This window comes from Phragmites australis, chromosome 14 (genome assembly GCF_958298935.1).
Source record: "Phragmites australis chromosome 14, lpPhrAust1.1, whole genome shotgun sequence".
Classification (NCBI taxonomy): domain Eukaryota; kingdom Viridiplantae; phylum Streptophyta; class Magnoliopsida; order Poales; family Poaceae; genus Phragmites; species Phragmites australis.
The window spans coordinates 15,911,506-15,933,688 of NC_084934.1; the positions used below are offsets into that span (position 1 = coordinate 15,911,506).

Genomic DNA, 22,183 nt, shown 5'->3' on the forward strand with positions numbered 1-22,183 from the left:
ATTGGTAGGATCTAAGATTATCTTCAAAAGATTCTCGTCGAGGATAAAAAAAATTTATAAAAGAATTTTTTTTTAGCGTTTTAACGATTTTTATTCGCGATTTCTATCATAAAGGAATTCTCAAAATTATTCTGTTTAGAGCAGGATTCTCTGTTCCTTAAAAAAAAACTGCTGAAGATAAAAAAATAAAAAAATAAAAAATAAAAAATAAAAAATGAACAAAATAAAGAGAATATTATGATTACAGATGATGAGCGGACGAAAAGATGCCGCCGCCGGCCCCACCCACACCTGCCCCCATCCCGAGTCGCGAGTGACCACCGACGGAGCAGACGGAGCAGTCGAGCAGAGCATACAGCGGGCGTAGGAAACATGCCGCCGCCGCCGCCGGAGGGGAAGCGGCAGAAGCTATCGGGGGCGGAGTCCCGGGAGCGGACGCTGCGCTTCTTCCAAGGCCTGGGTGCGGACGTGCCCCTCCCGGCCTCCGCTGAGCGCTCCGACGCCTACTCCGCCCTCGTCCGCGCCCTCCTCTCCCCCGCCGCCGTCTCCGCATCGCGCGTCTCCTGCACCCTCACCATCTCCCCCGCCGTGGCGGTGAGCACTTACTTAGCTGAAGCTTCCCGTTGAACTGACTCACTCTTTCTCTTTCTCTGCTGCTTACCTCTGGCCGGCGCGGTGCAGAACCAGTACAACACGCTCCACGGCGGCGCTGTGGCGGCCGTTGCGGAGGCCGTCGGGATGGCGTGCGCGCGCGCGGCGGCCGGGGACAAGGAGATGTTCCTCGGTGAGCTCAGCACCGCGTACCTCGCAGCCGCGCGCCTGAATGTGAGCTTCTAAAAAAATCCTCCACACCGTGATACATACATAAATACATACATACATACCTACCTCTATATACACACACACATACATACATCCAGCATTCTTTGAGTGTGATCGAGTCAAACTTCACAAATTGCTATATGGTTCGAGGCAATTTTTTGCATTGACTCGAAGCTTCTTGGTAATGCGGGGAGTTGCTATGTGCTCTGGGGCAAGTTCTTGCAGTAACTCGATGATAGGGGAATCAGGGACCTGCGAAATTCATTAGTGATTCTTTAATTGGTTAAACTAGTTTACTATGAGCATTTTGTGATTGGCGATCAGTCGATCACTGATAATCCAGCATCTCCCCTCTCAGAGCTCACCAAAGTATGCATGAATCGGGGTTTAGAACCCAAATTTCTCTTAACGGTTGGTCAAGAATTGTTTGCACCATGTGTATTTTGTTTTCGTCACAAATAATCCTTCAGCTTAAGATCCATATTACATACAGTATGTTTTAAAATTTTATGTCTTTCACGAAAAAGAGAACAATTCAAATATATTATCCCGACAAATCAAATATATTGTCCCAATCAACAAAAGGAAGCGCCTCGCGTCGTCCCCCTCGAGACGACTCACACCGCCGCCTAGCGCCCCCTCTCCACACCTAACCTGGCTGCCGCCACCACCAGCGACCTGCTCCGACGGTGGTGGCCCCTTCCCCTTCCCCTTCCCCCTTTCTCCTCCTCTGTTGGTTAGTTTTCTTCGTCAGGTGGCTCGGTCCGGGCCTATGGTGCCCTCGTCGGATTCGTCCCGGCTTGGCCGGTTCAGGTCTTCCGCCGGTCGGATCTGCGTCGTGGTGGCCAACCCGTTACAAATCCGTGCCTCACTTGCAGGAGGGGCCTGTCCAGCTTCTTCTCCGACAGGTCGCGATCATTTCGCGTTCCTGGCTAGACGTGGTGGCCGCGGTTAACAGTTCCATGGACCTAGCCAAGACGGGATACTCCTTCAGTAAGTGTTGGTGGGTCCTCTGGCGCTCCTCCTTATGGTGGGTCACCTCCACCATGATGCCACCCTTCCTTCTGCCCGTCGGGGTGCTGCCCGTGACCCATGCGGCCGCGGGACGTGTCCGCTCTAGGTCTCCGCCGGACGTGCTATGCTGAGAAGCTGGTGGCGTCACCACGGATCGAAGTGCGAGCGGAGGCGATGGCGCGACAGGGGTGGACGGTGAGTTGGCTGGGTGCCCTGCTGCTGCTGCTACTCCGGAAGGCGGCATTGTGCTTCTGCATGGTCACGACCGTGTGAGCGGGGGCACAGCCCGGCGGCGTGGCAGCCTGTTCCGCACGCCTAGTGGCACGGGGCCTTCGGTCTGCTCCGGTGTCGGTGTTGGGGCGGTGGGCACTGATCTGTTGCCTTTGGCACGGACCGACTACGTGGCGCACTCGTACTTCCACTGCTTTGGTTGGCGTTCGGTGGCGATGGCACCGTGCCGATCTTGGTTCCTGGCATTTGTGTTGCTCCTTCCCTTGCCTGGCCCCCTCCTCTTCTGCAGGTTGGGTTTGTATGGAGCTTCGTGGCGTTGGGTTGGACTAGGGACGACGCGACTGCGAGGTGGCAACGATGTTGCTGCTTTAGTCATGGCCCTTGCGCGAGCTGGTCGTGCACAAGGGGCCGGAGGTGGGAGCCGCTGGTGAAAGCTTTGCTTTTTTTTGGCTGGCATCGACGATGATGCCGCCCTTAGGCGCTGTTCTCTTCCTTAGAGGCGTTGTCAGGGCATCTCTCCACTCCCCTCCCCTGGGGCTTTTGGGTGAAAACCTAGTTCGTGCAAGCACAGCTGACTGCAGCGACTCGGCATCGCGTTCTCCTTGGAGGCATCGCTCTAGAAGTTCAGTTCTCGCGTCATGATGGTTGCTGTCTTAGTGGCGGCGTGGTCAGGTTCGGTTTGAACCGCAAGTTTCTTTTGTAGGTTCATTCCTACGTTCTCGTTTCACGTCGACTCTCTATTCTAGATTGGCACTTCTCGACAACGATTTATTCCAATGCGCGCTCTTTTGAAGCGACGCGTTACCGATTAGTGTGACAGAGTGGTGCGATATGGGAGGAAGACTCCACTGACTGAGTTGTGATGTGGCGGCGTGGGAGCAGGGCTCTGCCAACCGAGTTATGACGGTGTGGGAGCAGGGCTCCGCTATCTGAGTTGTGAGGGTGACAGTCGTTTGGTTGGTTAGCGAGTGAGTTGAGTTGGGTTGGACTTGTTTGTTATTTGGTTGTGCTTTTTGGTGTGGGCGTTTCTGTTTTGAGTTGAGGTTGTATTGTCGTCTTGGTGTTGTGTGCCGATTTTTCTTTCTGAAACCGTACTTTTGTTAAGGTTTTCGGATCCGATTTTCTTTATAAACTAGATCATTTCTCTTCTTCTTTATATATATATGCTAGATTGGAGCTCTAGCTCGTCATGATCTTTCGGAAAAAAAAAATTATCCCAACAAACCAGGTATAAATGGTGATATGTTTTCATAAATTGAGGCATAAGGTTCAACAAATTGTTGTGCCCGGATTTTGCATAATATTGCTTATGGTCTCCTGAGTTATCGAATTAGATTTTGCAAATTGTTACGTCACCTCTTAAAGACGGTTAAGTGCATATAAATGAAAAGATAGAAATTGAAGTCACATGAAATAAATATAACATTGAATAGACAAAAAAAGACCCAAAAAACAAAATAAAAGGTGAAAAGAAAGAGGAATTTTATTATACGCGTGCGACGTATAATAGCCTGGTCTCACACACCCCTAGACACGATTGTTGTCGGCACTGCCGCCACACCCCTTTTTTTGCTCACCTCTGACACCGGCGAGCTACCCTGGTGAGTAAATCAAATGTTCCAAGCATATAATCAGATGTTTTGAGTGTGAAATCAATATTCCAGATAAAGCGATTGTTCCAAGCATAAAAAAACAATTGCTCTGGGGGCACGGAGGCAATAGCGCGGTGCCAGACGTGGGAGGATCAACCACGATCATGAATGAGAAGGAGAAAGGCAAGGGCTCTGCTTTAACATCTAAATTTCTTAAACATATCATTAATTATTTTTGAGCATCATTAGTATCATAATTGAAGCCTTGAGCAAGTAATTAATATAATTGAAATTAAATTTAAGTTGTTAAATTTATGAAAGTGACACATTGTAAAGGATTTCACAAAATTTTAATTTAAGTTTGACTCAGGCTTTTTAGATCGAACCAATTAAAATAGGTTGCACATGAATTATAGTTTCTCATAAAATTTCTCTCACTTTTGGAACAAAGAAGGAGGGATATATATTCTCTCATATCGGTCACTGTTCATCTAGTCTCTCTCGTCATCCCCTTCGCTCTCTGCTCTGTGTCGGTCACCGCTGCTATTGACAATTGTAGTCAGCCACCGAGTCACACTCTCTAGCCTCCTTCCAAAGAGATCGGCCGTTGCCCTTATTCCTTCCCCTCTATCGCCCTTATCTCTCTCTGCTCAATCTCTCTCTCACCCCGCCAGATTATTGCAGAGCCTCAGAGCACATCACATCGCCATAAAAGCTCCAATCCATTATGCCTGAGCTCTGTTTAGCCTCAGCCTGGCCATGTGAAGCCTCCGTGAAAATAACCCGACACCCTCCACTGTTCTCCCCGCCGAATCCCCACCTCTCCCCACCAAATTTGGCGTGCCGACCTTCTCTTCCCCAACTCCAGCGTGTGTCGCCACCATTCCGCTGTTGACCCACCACCATGCCGCTTCTCCAGCCCAATCGAAACCATGGTAAGCTCCCCCCCCCCCCCGCACTCTTCTCTATCTTGTGCATGCGTCGCTTTAGCTTCGGCTCGACGTTGGTGCGGGTCTCTGCGTGAGCCACCTGCTGCCGCTGCCTTTGTGCATGCTGCCAGCCGTGCCCCGGCCAAGCCCGTCGGACGGGACCGTGCCTAATAGCTTCCCTAGGTTGCGCTGATGCTCCTGCTGCTCTCTATCAGTCGAGCCGCCGCTCTTCACTGACCCTGATGTGCAACTGAGCCGCCATAGTTCGGCTGCCGCCATGCGCCATTGCTGGTCGCTTTTCGATCATCGTTGTCGTCCACTCATGCCTCAGACAAGACCTGTGCTTGCGCTAATGCCGTTGCTGCCCTCCATTGGCTGAGGTTCACCGTCGTTCTCCGCCGGCGAGGTCCAGCCAAGCCGCTGGACAGCTCAGTATTGTGCCTGCCTCGCTTGGGTCAATTTTGACCCGAGTCAATCAGACCGGTCCCACCTTCATGTGTAGGGCTAGTTGAGCTTGGGTACAAATAGGATTTAGTGCTTTTTAATTTTCGGTTATTTTGGAAAATGCAAAATAGAATTATTGTTGTTGCATTGTTAATTCGTCTGAAAACTTGTAAATGCATAGGAAATTAAATATTATTCTAAAAATTATGAAACCAATTTTGTTAGCTTTATATAATCATTCTTTACATACTAAAAATACCAGGAGCCATGATATATGTACTGAAATTCCTATAGTTAATGAATTGTGTTTAATCTTTAATAATTAATAACTAATTATTCATAAATCCAAAATTGGTGAAACCAACTTTGTTTATTTTATTATGACTTACCCTGTTCATTAAAAATACTCACCCTCATATTAAACTTAATTAATTTTCTATTTAGGATTAAGCTTTGAGCTAAGCTTAATTAATCTAGGAAATATTAAATGATTAACAATAATCAAAATTAAGAAAATCTTTGATTGTTTAAAACTCATGCCATGATGCATTGCATATTCACTTTGGTCATGCATTGTGGAGCATTTCTCATCGCATATCATCCATACTCATTCTGATGCATCACATTTTATTTAGCAAACAAAGTTTCGGATAGTCGTGAGTTTGAACCTGAAGACGAATCAGTGGAGTTTGTGAGTCAACAGGAAACACCAGACAAACATCTATCATATATCTCCTATATTTTGGCGAATTGTTGGTCAACTTGCTAGCTATTGCTATGTGTCATATATATATATATATGTGTGTGTGTGTGTGGGTAGATCATATTTATTGCATAGTACATACCTTGGCAAAGTTATTGATCCTAATCCTTGTAGCCTGGGTATAATGTGTCATGGTTTAACTTAAAAGTGATATGGTAATTTCTTAGCCTTTGCATATGTTCTCGGTAGAAAGTGGAGCGATGGATGTCATCGTCATTCGTGAGCTACATAACTGTCAATTACTATTTCAAAAGAGTGACAAGTTGTGATGATGAGTTGGTGAGATCGAGACAAAATGTGAGCGATGTCAAGGACAATTCGGGAGAGGAGACCTGGGTGTCATAGACCGTTTGTATCGGTTAAGCACTGATCTTTGGTGTCGTTGGCTTAAGCACTTTTTGTACTTTCACGTATTCAATAAATATACGAATAAGCTAATTATCATATACCATACTAACACTTGACTTGCGGCCCTATGACACATAAGAAAAAGGATGATGAGATGAAAGGTGATGGGAAGCCGGAGGTGTCCGGGACACTCGTGGTAATCCTGGTGCCATAGGGGTATGTGCAAGTGGGTAGTTTCGGGTATGAGAAATGTTATCTCGGGGGTCAAGAGGATAGACCTGAGTTGTGTGGATAAAGATGTACCTTCTGCAGGGTGTAAGAATAATTCCAATTGTCGCACTCTCGGTCATGAGTATGCTTAAGTTTCATCCGCATCAGTTATAGAGTTTCGTTTAGTTTGGGAAATAGAAAGCACGTGGACTTCTGGGAGAAGCATGTGCTGATGTTATTTGAGTTGAGAAAGTTACTTTTCGTAAAGATTATGATCGTTGATGATTAGTGCTAGTTGTTTATGCGGTTACATTGAGTAAAGTGTTTTTCGCTGAATCAACTTAACTATGTGACTTTTTTTTGCTATTCAACCAAATCCATTATCTTTGGAGTTGGGATAGTATATACCCATATTGTGTAAGTCTTGCGAGTACATTCATACTTAGGGTATTGCCCTTAAGTTGATGTAGATACGATGAGCTAGTGTACGGATACTTTTATGTTGCTGATGCCTAGGATGGGCAGGAGTAGAGAAGGAATGTTTAAGTTAATCCCGATGGTGTCTATGGGCAATGATGCTACTGGCCTTTTGTTTTATTTTCTTTCTGTTGCGTGTGAAAACTCTACTAGCAAGCAGAAACTGGAATTATAAACAAGATATGTAATAAAAGTTAAAAACTTTTGCACTCTATTCATATCCTATGATGAAACTATATTATAAATAGTATGTGCTGGGATCTTGAGCTTTCTTGAGCATATATCAAGACTACCGGAATTACTCTCATTTTAATCGATTGGTGTGTCAATTAAGCCAGGTGTAATTTAGACGGGTCTGATATCTGTCGACTTGCGAGCAACAAGAATAGGAGGGTACCTCTCCTGATTCGACAATCACGAGATTGACCTATCCCAATTTGAGGATCACGGGAGCGGCAGGGACACAAAAGGTGCCGTGCAGCAAGGAGCAAGAGGTGTAGTGACGAGATGCGGGAGGACAAAGCTACAGAGAGCTCGCCATCTTGAAGGTGGTTGTCAATTATGAGTGAGAAGAGAGTGGAAGGAGCATCTGAGGCCTACAACCTGAGGTTGCACATCCACCTGTAGGTCACCCTCCATCTCCCACAGCGGCCCTTCACCGCCGCCCATCGATGGGTTAGGGTGCGAGGGTCTTAGCAGCATCGGGAGGAGGCACAAAGGGGAGGCCGTGAGGCGTCCTGATGGGATACGAGGGAAGGCAGCGATGAGGAGGTGTGTGAGGCGGAGGCAACTCGACAATGCGAGGTGGAGGTGGCGTGAGGTGACACAATGAAGAGGCAAGCTGATAAGGAGGCGACACGACTGACAGGTAGTGTCGCCTTCATTGGAGGGAAGGAAGATGGAGGTGAGGAATAGTGTTTGGAACATTTTTCTCCTATTAAACATTTTGAGATCTTAGTCAGAATGTTTTTCCGTATGGCGGGCGGTCGCCAGAAAGGCTAACCGGTCAGTGTTTGGGAGGCGCTGGGGAGGTGTGACGCCAGTGATGCTGGGCAGCGATGGCGGCGACGGGTGGCACGTGGACAATGTCGAGGGTGTGCATTTGTGCTTGAAACAACGCGTAGGCTCTGTATAGCACCCCTGGAAGGAGGGGTGAATGTGTGTGAACTTTGTTGCCCCAATTAAACCACAACATTACGGACATGAAGAGCCCCTCACGCTCATTACAACCGGTGCTCTAGGACCTTCCATATATAGATGGTGTACTACATTTAGGTGTGTGAACTTGCTGCCCAATTAGACTTATAAGACCATCTTTAACGGTTTTCCTTCAGGGACCAGAATCCCTTCACGACGGGATTTTCGTTCCCTTCAGCGCTCCAACGGTTTCCCTTCACGGTTCTCGTCATGATGGGATTCCCAGGGTCATTCCCTCCAGGATGGGATTCTCTCTCCTTTCCCTTCGCGATTCCCCTCGAGGGGAAGCTGTTGGAGATGAGAGGAAATAAAGGGAATGAGAACGGAGAAGGGAATCGGGAAGGGAACGAAATGAAGGGAATATGGTTGAAGATGGTCTAACATTACTGACATGAAAAGCCCCTCGCATGCTGATAAAAACATTACTAGCAAGTTATGCGTAAACATGCTAATAAAGTTTTCATATAAGTTACTATCAAAATATTCATTAAAGTTGCAATAGAGTTTCTATATAAGTTGCAGCAAATAGTAATTTTAGTTGTTATCTCATTTAAAATTGTTTAATAGTATGCACATATGTTGCTACAAAGGTATTTACTAAAAATTCTACTTATTAGAAGTTGTCACATAGTCTCGATATAAATTGCTACGAAGCATAACTTTACACACAATCAAGTTGCTACAAAACTAGAACTACTAAGTTGTAAAAGTGCTAGCAAGTTATTAAATGACAAGATAGAAGACGTTAACCTGACAATTTATTTTTGCGGCTTGACAATCAAGTTGTAGAATTTACATATAATTTGCTAGTAGATACATATATGACCAAAATATATGTAATATGTGTCCCATTTTGTTAAGCTCATAACATATATCATAATGATGGAAACAAAAACTCAAAAAGAACAGTCAACAAAAAAACTATAATCATTTTAAGTAACTATTAACAGAGGAAGTCATTTCCTATGAGCAAGTGCATGCTGACATCATTGCCACTTCTCTTGTGATTTTCCTTATAGAAATCATTTTTCTCACGCGCACGTTGCCTCCCTGACAGGTTCACTTTTCATTTTTCCATTTTTTTTTCTGAAAATTTTTTCGAATAAATTTTCCGAGCAAATTTTTTCTTAAACTTTTCTGCTTAACTTTTTCGAAAAATTTATTCGAAAATTTATTTAAAAACTTATCTTGATAACTTATATTAATAAATTTTTTAGAAAAGTTTTTAAAAAAGAAAAGTTACAGATAGAGAACTTTCCAAAAATATGAAGTTATGAGTTACTGCACACGTGCAGCAAATAACATATCCTTTTCCTTAATCCCATATTGGCTTACGTTAAACGAGAAGCAGAGCACCGACCGCGCGCTCTGCCATCGGTTGTCGGTCATGACTGCGCCAAAGTGCCCCCACGGATGAACAATAAATTGTGAGACAACATCATAACAAAATTTTCTGTAGTACAGTACTGTTAACCGAAAACACTGTAGCACAGTTCGAGTTAATTTAAACTCACGTCACCTGAGTGGATCCCATTCCTCCATCCCGCTCGTGATTAAGGGCGGCCTGGCGACCGCAGCCGCCAACTACCCCCGCGCCGCCGGACTGCCGGAGCAGCAAGCAACTCAAGCGGGCGAAAGGATGCAGCCGCCGCCGGAGGGGGAGCCGCAGCGGCTGTCGCCGGCGGAGTCCCGGGCGCGTACGCTGGCCTTCTTCCGCGCCCTGGGCGCGGACGCGCGCCTCCCGGCCTCGGCCGAGCTCCCCGACGCCTACTCCGCGCTCGTCCATGCCATTCTCTCCTCCGCCGCCGTCTCGGCCTCCCCGGCCCCGCGCGTCTCCTGCACCCTCACCGTCTCCCCCGCCGTGACGGTGAGCGCTTAGCTGAAGCTCCTCCTCGTTTGACTGCTGCTTACCCACCTAGTGGTGTCGGGTGTGCGTGCAGAACGCGTACAACACGCTCCACGGTGGCGCGGTGGCGGCCGTCTCGGAGGCCGTCGGGATGGCGTGCGCGCGCGCCGCGACCGGGGATAAGGAGATGTTCCTCGGCGAGCTCAGCACCGCGTACCTTGCCGCCGCACGCCTCGATGTTAGCTTCTAATAAATTCTCAACATCGTGATACATTTTGTCGTCCCAATATTTTTGACTGCTATCCATCATGCGTTGTGTGTGATCGAGTCTGTTCACAAATTTCTGCGTGTGGGCCAATTTCTTGCAGTAATTCGAAGCTTCCTGATAATGTGGGGAATCAGGGTTCCGAAACTTGCTACTGCTTCTTTGGTTAATTTGGGTATAGAAAAAGATATTACGAACTAATCACTACTAGTTTGTGACTGAGAATCGTTGAATAACCTAGCTATAAATGGGGCTGCTTGGTTAACGAGGTTCCGGATCTAGTAAACCTCTAGCTAACATCTGAGGTGAACGTTCTGCCCGGAATACGTTTTGTGAGATATATTAGGAGTTCAATACTACAAGAGAGTAGAAAATATATGCTTGATTGTCACCAATTTGTGCAAGTACTATGAAGCCTAGGACAAGATCAGTGAAAATAATAGGACATGTAAATTGCAGGTGTCTTTCCTCATATGTTTGAACTTTCAAGCAAGGTAAGGCACATAAGTACATAACAGAATGGGGATGTTTGGTTTTGTGTAAACTGCCCCCTCACCTAGACTATAGAAGTTCGAGATAAGCATGTCAAATAACAGTACAACTTATAAAAAATACCACATAAGAACAAGTATGGAGTTTACGATGTGTATACTGTGAAGTACTAGTGTCATGGCATGATGGAGAACACAGCATGGCAGAATTAATTACCTTCCACAAATGTAAGGCGCCCACATATTCGAGAGTTCAAACTTGGTAAATTTTGACCAATAATTAGGCTAACTATATATGAATTTAGTGATATAAAAGTGGGACAACTAGATTCATATTTTAATGTACACTCATATGGTTATGATCTTGTAATTGGTAGCAATATATTATTACTTAGAAGATCGTACCAAGTCAAAACACGCCTTATAAAAATGGACGGAGGGAGTGGGACTATAATTATGTTTTTGGCTTCTGAGTGATTTGTATCTATTTATGTATCACTCCTCTTGTTGCAATTTATTTCATGAACATGATAGTAAGACCAGTAAGAAATCAAAAGGCTAAATTATCTCATCTACTGATCCCAAAATAATCTTGTAACCTAGCGTACTTATTCCCCATCATTTATTAAGAATAGGTCTACTGTCAATTGTTTCCAACTCGACAAACTCATTTCTTCACTGTTCCCATCACTAATTTCCTGCACTATCTCCACTATATTTAGATCTCCAAGTTCCTTGCTGGATTTGGACAAGCCATCTTTCCTTCTCAAGCATTAGAAATCCACCCCCGAAATGCCATGCCACTACCACTCCCTGACCAAATACAACAATTTTTTGATGGAAACTGAAAACCAGACAAGACTAGGAATATAGACACATTTGAGTTCTTTTACCTCTTATTTTCAGATAGTTCTACTCTGTCAGGAGTGCAAGCGTGTATTGGTCCTAATGTTCACTATCTATGTTGATGCAGTCTGAAGTGGATGTTGAAGCGCAGATACTAAGGAAGGGCAGATCGGTCGTAGTTACTACAATCGAGTTCAGGCTCAAGGACACCAAGAAGCTCTGCTACACATCTCGAGCCACCTTTTACATCATGCCTGTGGCAAGCCTATGAATGATCTAGTTGCGTATGGACAGTGTGTTCTATTTGCAGCACCAGAGTTGTATTGCGTACATTTCACTTGGATAACATATATCTGTTGTTTCCCTGACGAAATAAATCATATGGGCCCATCCTGTTGTAATGGTTTAAATCCTCCTATACATGCCAACAGTTGCAGCGAAAAAGAAGAAAAGACCGTTGTGTTCTGATTTTCTTACGGAAGATTGAGATCAAGTGATACTTAGGTCCCGTTTGGTTGTAAGAAACGTTTTAGATTCTCTGGTGATTCTCTAGAATCCCTACCAAACGCACCAAAACGTGAAACGTTTCACCTTGAATCACCTGAAATGTTTCTCATTTTTAACACTACGAGGAGAATCACCTAAAATGGTGTTTCACCCGTTTCTAGAATCACTCAGGTTATTTTTCTTCAAGAATCCGAATCCAGAATCCCTGCCAAACGTTTTCAGAAAATTGAGGGTGATTCACCAGAGAAACGTTTCCAGGGAGAATCTGAAACCGAAACGTTTCTGGGAGAATCTGGAGCCCTGCCAAACGAGCCCTTAAAAGCTTAGGTCAGAAAGTGTATGTCGTGTTTTGCTGTGAAAATCCGTTAGCTAAGACCATCTCCAACCATATTCCCTTCATTTCGTTCCATTTCCGATTCCCTTTCTCGTTCTCATTCCTTTTATTTTCTCTCATCTACAACAGCTTCCTCTCGAGGGGAATCGCGAAGGGAAATGAGAGAGAATCCCGTCCTGAAGGGAATGACCCTGGGAATCCCGCCGTGACGGTAACCGTGAAGGGAAACCGTTAGAGCGCTGAAGGGAACGAAAATCTCGTCGTGAAGGGATTTTGGTCCCTGAAGGAAAACCGTTGGAGATGGTCTAAGGGACACTCACAAACTTCAAAAGATTCACTGTCATGAATGTAAAAAAAACTTTTAAAATACTGAGCCGGTGCCCGAAAGTTTTTTTTCCCTAAAGTATACGTAAGAATGGACTACAACAATGTCAATGTAAAACAGGGCCTTAGACTACATACAGTAAAAGTTGATAGAAATTGGCTAGGGAAACACAATTCTGCACATACCTGAATATATAGCGAAGTTGCCGATTGCCGTTGCATAGTCAATTTTTTTTTATGTTCACATGGAGGGCACCGGCCTCGAGATATATTACTGTTGACATGATGAATCGGTATAGAGGCACACATGGTTATACTTAGGGTCATTTTTAAGCTTCAACTATAAGATATTTTGGAGCGGAGTATTCTTAGCTTCAGAAGTTCATAAAGATGAAGTTATTGGTACAGAAGTGTTTGAGAGCTATGCTATTTTTATTTTAAACTAAAAATAAAAACTTAAATCTATGGTGAAATTAAAAGATAGAGCTTTATTTTACATGGCTTAGCCACTTCAGATCCACTGATGAAGTCCAACTTGTTTCCCTTTCCAAAAAAAAGAAAAGAAAAAAAAAGATAAAGAAGACCAACTTATTAAACGTAAGCTCGTTTTGAGAATTTTTTTAATTTTTTTTAAAAGGGGCCTATTAATTTGTCACTGCCCTGATCTTCATTGAAATCTATAAATAGACTTACTCCACCCTTGGAGCAACCAAAATAGAAAATCCCAAGCTCAGGCATCTAAGGGGTTGGTCAAGGTAAAGTATTAATACAAAATATGACATAACTCAGATTTCTTTGTCTGCTTACCCATCGCACAACGATGGGGGTTATCCTCCATTTTTGTTGGTCAAACTACGAGGGACAACATGACCGTTTCAAATGCTAAGATCGCAACAATATATCGCTTGACTTTCTTCCTCATTTTTTTAGGACGAGGTGGTTTGATTTGACATGCCGTGTAGAATGCGCATGTTTTTGCTCAATAAGGAGGATATGTTAAAATACCGCAGTATTCCTCGGCACGTGGTAATCATCTAACAACTGGTCGAAGCAGTCACAGGTCCACGTCCTTAACATCGATCGCCATCGTGATCCAGTTGTTCAGTTCCATACTCCTTCACGTGCCCCCACATTGCTTGTCGAGCAGGCACAGGGACGTGGAGATTTGCCACTCCATCCTTTTGCCTTAAAGTCTTCTTAATTTCTTTTTCGTGTGAGAGCGTGAGCCTTTTTATTTTGCGTTAGAGGCATGATGTTGGTGTTGTTCTGCTAGCTAAAGCTACGTGACTACGATAATCTCCTATCCATTTTTATTCTCTTTATTTTCTATCATTTTTAATAACTTTTATTTGAAAGAATTTATGAAAAAAAAGGAGAGAATGACGTTAAAAATCCTTTCGTGACATAAACTATAATGAGAAACTGTTGAAATATTGAAGTGAACGAAAATTCTTTTGTAAAAAAATTCTAGACCCTAACAAAAATCGGTTAGAGATGATCCAAAGTTCAAAGTCTCACTAGTCACTAATGAACACGGCCAGGTTGTTTGTAAGAATTATCTACAAATTTATAAATTAAAATGTAATTGAGTTTTAGGATGTCTATGTAAACAATCGCACCACTTTCGGATAAAAAGGGTGCAGTAATGGTTTTACAAAGAAAAAGACCAAATACCAAAATTCAATATGGTCTGAATAAGAAAATTATAATCATGCTTATGTTGTAGATACCCTTTTACCATTTTTTCCCGTTGAACTCGGATGTCACCAATAACCAATCTTCCTAACTTGCTCCTAGTATTGCAAACTACAACCACTGTAAGCACTTAAACCTCCAAACTCTCTAACGACATCCAAACAATTCAATAGGCCTTTTTTCCATGGGTTTCGTTAGAAAAAATTGCCATACCTTAGAACGTATTTATTTGAACATTCAATTCGTCGAGTTCTCTTTTACTATTTCTTTTCAAATGTATAGACTACTACTATTTTAAATGACTTCCACTTACCACAAGGTTTGTTTATAAACACTTAGGCATTTTTCCGATTCCAAGTACATATTTTCCGGAAATGCCTCTCCTAATTAAGATATCTCCTCGCAAAAAAAAAATCTCCTCCACCTTTTTACCTCATTACTTTTGGAGTGGTATTACCTTTGTTAGTTGCTCGAGATGCCATTGCGGTGTGTTTGACCAAGTTTTATTCAAAATACAATTGCCTAGCTATGGTCACTAGGCCAGGGACTGATATGGAATTTTCACTAGGGCGGTCCCGCTTTCATTAACGGTAGACACGAGGGCCTAACTGAAAACCTAAATAGCGGCGCTAGAAACCTCCAAGGGGGGACACGTCACCACCCCCGCCCCACCCCGTCCTGGCCTGAAACCTCCCACGCCAACTGCCGAACCACACGAGCGAAGCAAACCAACTCGCTACCACACAACCAAACCAAACCGCGAGGAAGAAGACACGGTTGGGGCGAGGAAGAAGACACGGTTGGGGCAAGGAAAAAAAGGGCCAGAGCTAGGGTTTGGCTCCCGCCATGGCATCCACCTCCCCGCGCCGCTCGGGTGACCTGTCGTCCCCGTCTTCGCCGCTCCTCCCCTCCCCGACCTCCCCCGCTGCTGGCGGTGCCGGCGGCGGGCTGCTCGGGCGGCTCACGAGCCTCCGCGGCGCGGCGCGGTTTATCCGCCGCTCGGGGAGCCGGCGCTTGATGCGGGAGCCATCAGTGGCGGTGCGGGAGACGGCCACCGAGCACCTCGAGGAGCGCCAGACCGACTGGGCCTACTCCAAGCCCGTCGTCGTGCTCGACGTGCTCTGGAACCTCGCCTTCGTCGCCGTCGCCGCGGCCGTGCTCGCGGCGTCCCTGCGGGAGCGACCCGCGGTGCCACTCCGCGTCTGGCTCGCGGGCTACGTGCTCCAGTGCCTCCTCCACGTCCTCTGCGTCGCCGTCGAGTACAGGCGCCGCCGCAGGGAGGCGCGCGGAGGGGAGGACCAGGAGGCCGCGGGTGATGGGGATTTCAAGCTCAGGTGAGGCACTTCTCGGATCGAACCCCTAACTAATATTTCCTAAATTTTGGTGGATCGGTTAATAGAAACATCTAATTGGTACATGTGACCTTCAATCGAATCGATGCAGCATCTTATTGCTATGGTGACCATATTTCCGTATCACCTCCTGGGTCCTGACCTCGTCATGTTTCGAGTTGTGTTGACCATTTCTGCGCTTATGTTGTTGCTTGCAGTAATTTGTAAATGAGCAATACTTTGCGTTGTTTAGTCTACATGCGGTTTTATGCTGGTCAGCGAAGTCCTTCCCATTTGAATTGTGAACTAGATGGGTGTGATGGAATTCTGATCTGTGAACTAGATGCGAGTGATGAGCCCTTTATGTGTTGACTCTTCGAGTGTGAGGTCTCTGCTTATTGATGAACTTGTGATGTTTTGTGCTTAGAAATTTGTCCGTAGGGATGGTGGAAGGCTGATTGTGGGTGTAACTCTGTTGTTTCGGTTAAGGTTGTCTTCTTAAGGAAGCTGTTGAGAGTAATTGATGATAGCATGCGTGACTTGTAAGTTGCAATGGAACTAAGAAACTGGCTTAGGGTGTGTTTGGATTAGGGGGATTTTTCTTGTAACTTTTTTGGATTTGGGTCTGAGTCCTCACTATCCAAATAGGTAATTAGCAGTTTCCAATGCAGAAACCCCATATTTCAATAACTGGTTCCTAGGTTTTTAATTAAGGTACTTGTCTACGAAGCCTTATCATTCTTCCCAGACTGCTTCCATTGAATGTGCTCCCTGAAATTACTATTACATATGCTTTTAATATTTTCCTTTGACTCTTAAAATTTGACCTGCATGCCAATATGCCACTTGATGGCAATCCATTTCACAAGATAAATTGATTGAGGAAATGAAATTGTCGTTCGTGGCATAGGACTATACAGATTGAAATAAGAGTTGTGACCTAAGTAGGTTGTTTAAGATTGTTTAGTATGTAGATTTCTGAAATGTTTAACAAACAAATGGTTCCTATGAAAAATTCCCACTAATTAGATGACTAATTGTGTATAATTGATTTTCCCATTGGTGGTTTCTGCATAACGCCCTTCACATGCCTTTTCCTCATTCTCCCAAAATCACACTAGAAGATGTTTCGATACTTCAATGCATAAAATTACATGCCTTTTCATCCGGCTTATTCTTTTATTCATTTCCCTGTTCAGTATTGTGAAGCATTTGGAGTCTGCAAACACGATGTTTTCGTTCATATGGTGGATCATTGGCTTCTATTGGGTATCTGCAGGTGGTCAAGCTTTATCTCATGATGCTCCTCAACTATACTGGTATGTCTCTTTTGGCCTTGATGTATGAATACGAAAAGTTCTTAGTGGGCACAGTGTCAGCTGCCCCTTATGAAAACCGCACATTTCTACTTGAGATCAAGTGTATGCTCAATAGCACGTAGACATGTGTATTTCCCTCTGCTAGGATAGTACATACATAGGCACGCTACCCTTGCCACTGTATGCTGCACACGTGCTGGTTGGCACTGACTGCGGGGCCATGCTGCTAATGGACGTGGTGCTGGTGTGCTGGCCTTCTGCTGCTGCCATGCACCTACTGCTGTGCTGAGCACCGCCACTGCCCACCATGCTGGCGATCGTTGGGGTGCTGATGCACACGTTGCAGAGGTGGCTGTGACACAGATCTGACCTTCCGAGCCGCTCCTGCTTCTCTGACATGAATGTGCTGGAGCAGGTCACTGCCACAGCCTCTATGTCATTACCGTAGCCTTGCTGCTGCATTGTCACTTTTGCTGCTGCTGTGCTGCCGCCACTGCCAGCTGGAACAACCTGACACAGTGGAGGAGGGGAGGGGATGGAGGATAGAGGGAAATACCAGTGGAATATTCATTTTTTGTGTGATACTGTTATGCGCTAATCACGAGGAGCAGTGGGTGGGCAGCTGCCATTGTGCACAGGAAGTTTTATTGATATGCATGTTAACATTGATACTTGTTGTCTAAGATAGCTATCGTCTTTCTCTTCTTTTTGCAGGCTCTCCATCATTTTTCTGGCATTTGATGTTTTCTTTGTGGTCTTCTGTGTTGCCTTGGCTTGTGTGATTGGTATCGCTGTTTGCTGCTGCCTTCCTTGCATTATTGCTATCTTATATGCTGTAACTGATCAGGTATGTTCCTGTTACCAGTTGGTCTTCTAGATACATTTTCTCAAATGTTTCTGTCAAATGCAAGCCAGTGCCCAGTTTGGATGATATAGACATACAGTATCTCCATTGCTGTCCATTATTCTTTGCCTAATGTTGATCCACCCATGTCATAAAAAAGAATAACCTGCCCTGTAGCAGTGTATGTAATTATAACTGGAAGCGTTGCTTGGCACTGTTGACGTGTTACTTATGGAGTAACCATCATTGTTTCAATTTTATTATGGTATCTTTATCTTTGACATTATCACAACTACTTATTTGCCAGTAAGATGATTTTTGGAAGGAAGGAAATAAATCTCAGTCTCTGCTTCTTGACACAAATCCAAAGAAATACTGTGCAGTAATACATCAAGAAATGATCAGATTAATTAATTATACTGATACTATTTTCTTGTTTTAATTGAAGCAAGAGGGAGCATCTGAAGAAGACATAAACAACCTTTCCAAATTCAAATTTCGGACAATGGGTGATGCTGACAAGCTAGTTGCTGGCATTGCAGCACCTGTGGGTGGAGTGATGACCGAGTGTGGTACCAATCCTCCTGTCAAACACATTCTTTCAGCTGAGGATGCAGTAAGTTTTTCAACTTTACTTGGAGAAGTTTTAGTGACACCATTGTGTTATTATTCTACTTCCGTAGTATTCATTATTGCTTCTGAATGTGTTACAAGTTGCCTTTTAGCATTTAAATAACCGTGGATTATATGATAATTTCAGCAAACTGTTCAGTGTTCACCTAATGTAGAAGTTTTACATTCAGTGTTCTTAAGGCGTCACCTAGGTGGTAAGGCGGTAAGGCGTGCTTGGAGGGGCAAGTCATCCTGCCTTAGGCAGGGAGAGGGAAGAGGTTACTGTGACGGCATTGGGAAGACACATCACCATGTCAGCAGTAGGTCAGTGCCAAGGTGGTTGATGACTTGGCGCTGACATGCACAATTTTCACACCAATATTGTTGGCGCTGATCTGCTGCTCCACTTTTTTCTCTTTGATGTGCTCTGCTGTCTTGGGACATCACAGTGGATGCTTGCAGCTGCCAAGAAGCTTAAGCATGCCAGAGAGTGAAGAAAAAGTGGATGCATGCATCATGGAGCTGCCCAAAGGCTTAAGCATGTCAGAGGAGGGAAGGGAAAGAGAGGGCAAGCTAGCATCCACGCACGCATGTTATTGCTAGCAGTACTACTTGTGTTCTCTGTCTCTACGTAAAGGAACAACGTTAATATATGGGATCAACCTAGTACTAATGCACAACTATGAGCACAGATCTAATCAAAGAAATTAGTCGAAGATGCAACTCTTGTGGGTTAACACACACTCTCTCTCTCTGTGATGTGAAAAGTAGGATTGCCAAAGCATGTGGAGTTACAAATAGAATAAACCAAAAGAACCTCATTCACTCATGTATTTTCCCGGTGCAAGACTGCAGAAACAATGGAAGGTTGTGCGATCCGACATTAGCTATTCATTAAGCAAATGCAAATCCAAAGAAGATAGCACAAATAGGAGCTAGAAAGTAGCACATATGGAGTGTCAAAAAAACAGAATGAAAAGATCTAAAAGAAAAACAAAATGAACAAAGCGTAGATAGGGACAGAGGAGATTACAAGCAGTACTACTAGTAATAACATGTGTGAATGCTTGTTTTTCCCTGTCTTTTCCTCTCCCTCCAATGGTATGATTAAGCTTTTTGGCAGTTGTATGTTGCATGCATCCACTGTGGAAAAGACATGACACGCCAATGGAAAGCAAAGGGAAAAATAGCTGACAACTAGGTCAGTGCCAATTATACTAGTGTGAAGATTGTGCACTTCAGTGCCAAAGTGGTTGGCACTGACTGCTGACATGGATGCACGGTTTCCATGTCACACCATGTTAGCGCCATGATGTTTAAATCTCAGTGCTACTGATTGTGGCCATAAAAGGGCCATTTTTTAAATAAGTTTTAGGACGGGTCCACTTTTATAAAATATTCAAAAGAAAGGCTAAACATAGTGAAAAATACGACACCTGAGGGGATGGGGTGCTTTATGGGCTGACACGCTTGGGATTGGGCTTGGCATGTGGACTGACTGCCTGATTGTTGTAGTGGCCTATGTATGCTCCCATTTTCCCTTTTTTGTCTGATATATATGTTTGTGTTGCTAAAATGCTGATTAAATTATGTGAGTATGGTGTTACCTTGCCAGTCTTAATCATCTAGGTGTTATGAAGGGGGTGGGTCGCCTCACCTCGCCTTACCGCCTTAAGAACTGTTCACATTGCTTGATGTCTAAATCTGTTATTTAGATTAGAAATAACCATTTCCTACACTGCAGAATGCACTTCACCTTGTTTGAAAGTGCTGTTGGATCTTGACTAAATTTGCAAAAGGTTAGGGCTTTCACTGTCACATTGGAAGTGTTCTATTTTAGAAGTTCTTCTCCTTTGCCTTAGTACCTCCATTTGTCTTGACATGCTATCAAAAAAGAACTTGACCAATCTAGGAGGAACTAGGTGGCATTGTATATAAGACGAAATAGGCGCCCAAATTTGAGTTGAAGAGGACTTGAACTTGGGTGGTGGGGGTGTACACCCACACCTCCCACCTGTTTTGACATGCTATCAAATAGTACACCTCCACCTCCCACCTGTCTTGACATGCTATCAAATTTCTTTGTAGGCATTAATATGTTTAAACTTGATATAGAATTTGAATTAGTTCATTCTCTCTTGCCTTGCCTATAACTTCACAAGTCATGGCTTGTGCTGTTGTGCTTATATGGGACATGTTATTACCTTTGTGTGCTTTAGGCAGGCCTACTACTGTCCTTGTGTTTATGCACATAAAAACTCTGAAAATGCCATGACATGTTACTTATTGAGAACGTTCAGATCTTAATAGTCTGAAAATGCCATTCGATTAGGTTCTAAACTGACCAGTCCATTTAAATGCAGGAGTGTTGTATCTGCATGTGTCCTTATGAAGATGGCGCGGAACTGCGTGAGCTCCCATGCAACCATCACTTCCACTGCACCTGCATAGACAAGTGGCTCCACATAAACGCGACATGTCCACTGTGCAAGTTCAAAATTGTCAAGAGCAACCTTGGCAGAGAAGAAGTCTAGGTGTCACATGATAAAACAGCCCAAGGCTGCGCTCTGCAGTAGTACTGCGTACCGAGTTGTGATTCCCGGTGGTGTAATTACGAGGTATTGGTGATGCACACAGATGGTTGCCGAAGTTGGTTCTCTCGTTAGGTCTTTTTAGCGGTTTCTTGCAGCGATTGTACATCATCCTCCTTGGTTCGACTGCATTGCGATTGTCCTCTCATTTACGTCGTGTTGGACTTGGAAATGCAGTCATTTGTAAAATGTCTCATGAACTGGAGATTCAGTTTCGCAATACAGAGTTTCCCTGTACGGTTGGTGTAAATGCTCGCAGATTGCATTGTCTTGAGCATTTTTGAACAATCAGCCAACGCCAAGCTAGTTGAATGGCGGGTTACACTATCGGATCGCCTAGGCAACAGTAGACTGGGAATGGATTCATGGTAGTTAACAGTGTAGCTTTTGCTGTTGACGCCAAGTCCTTATATTCTTTGGTGGCGGGATCTATGCACCGTATCTGGACCTCCCAAATCTTCAATTCAGAACATAGGTAGTTTCAGTTCATCAGTCATCGTTTGTATTTATCTCAAACTCAAGCGAAAATTAATTCAGCCATCGTACGAAGCGGTCTGTAGTTACGAGAAAAAAAAAATCCAAAAAACAACTAAAAAGAAATCCAAAAAACAACTAGTGCTATAGGTATATTCTTAGAACAGCAAGGGTCTTATGACTTCGCTAAAAGATCAGCAAGGGTCTTAATGACTTCACTAAATTCTGGTATATCATTGAAAGCACTAGTGACCATTGTTTAGACTTCATCGTTATCAGTAATATGGGAACCAGGGGTTCTCGAGTCCCGAGATCAGGAGAGCAGAATGCCACATGATGCCATCCCTCAGACCACCTCCCCGAGGACCAAGAAGAGCCAGTTCCGGGAGGGGTGCTCGGGGTCATAAACAGTGATCCCCGAGTACCCGGAGTTCCCTGAGGACCCAAGAAGAGCCAGTTCCGGGAGGGGTGCTCGGGGCCATGAACAGTGGTCCCCGAGTACTCGGAGTTCCCCGAGGACCCGAGAAAAGACAAATCCGGGAGAGGACGTTCGGGACAAAGAACAGTTGGTCCCCGAGTACCCAGAGTTCCCCGAGAACCTGAGAAGCCCCTTGTCGGTGGACCCTACGAAGGCTCTATGGTGAGGTGTCAATCGGTGGGAGGCCTGATGCTGCATT

General features: G+C 44.5%; 2 protein-coding genes across 2 annotated transcripts; both read left to right on the forward strand.

Annotated features, from left to right (window-relative positions):
* The first annotated feature begins 259 nt into the window (after positions 1-259).
* On the forward strand, positions 260-11,956 carry LOC133890737 (uncharacterized). The gene is made up of 5 exons (XM_062331254.1): positions 260-594; positions 682-825; positions 9,586-9,894; positions 9,968-10,111; positions 11,603-11,956. Exons 1-5 carry the CDS (start codon positions 373-375, stop codon positions 11,744-11,746), a joined length of 963 nt encoding a protein of 320 aa, XP_062187238.1. The 5' UTR covers positions 260-372; the 3' UTR covers positions 11,747-11,956.
* A 3,133-nt stretch (positions 11,957-15,089) lies between these two features.
* On the forward strand, positions 15,090-21,282 carry LOC133890797 (E3 ubiquitin-protein ligase At1g12760-like). Its single transcript, XM_062331354.1, has 5 exons — positions 15,090-15,669; positions 16,866-16,985; positions 17,700-17,832; positions 18,278-18,445; positions 20,805-21,282. Exons 1-5 carry the CDS (start codon positions 15,182-15,184, stop codon positions 20,973-20,975), a joined length of 1,080 nt encoding a protein of 359 aa, XP_062187338.1. The 5' UTR covers positions 15,090-15,181; the 3' UTR covers positions 20,976-21,282.
* Positions 21,283-22,183: the final 901 nt, after the last annotated feature.

What these genes read in the sequence shown, in the direction of transcription:
- LOC133890737 (XM_062331254.1), top strand. Translation starts at nt 373, where the DNA reads ATGCCGCCGCCGCCGCCGGAGGGGAAGCGGCAGAAGCTATCGGGGGCG. An exon ending in CCATCTCCCCCGCCGTGGCG is followed by an intron (nt 595 to 681) that starts GTGAGCACTTAC and finishes GGCGCGGTGCAG; the next exon opens with AACCAGTACAACACGCTCCA. An exon ending in TTGCCGCCGCACGCCTCGAT is followed by an intron (nt 10,112 to 11,602) that starts GTTAGCTTCTAA and finishes ATGTTGATGCAG; the next exon opens with TCTGAAGTGGATGTTGAAGC.
- LOC133890797 (XM_062331354.1), top strand. Translation starts at nt 15,182, where the DNA reads ATGGCATCCACCTCCCCGCGCCGCTCGGGTGACCTGTCGTCCCCGTCT. An exon ending in GATGGGGATTTCAAGCTCAG is followed by an intron (nt 15,670 to 16,865) that starts GTGAGGCACTTC and finishes TTCCCTGTTCAG; the next exon opens with TATTGTGAAGCATTTGGAGT. An exon ending in TATATGCTGTAACTGATCAG is followed by an intron (nt 17,833 to 18,277) that starts GTATGTTCCTGT and finishes TTTTAATTGAAG; the next exon opens with CAAGAGGGAGCATCTGAAGA.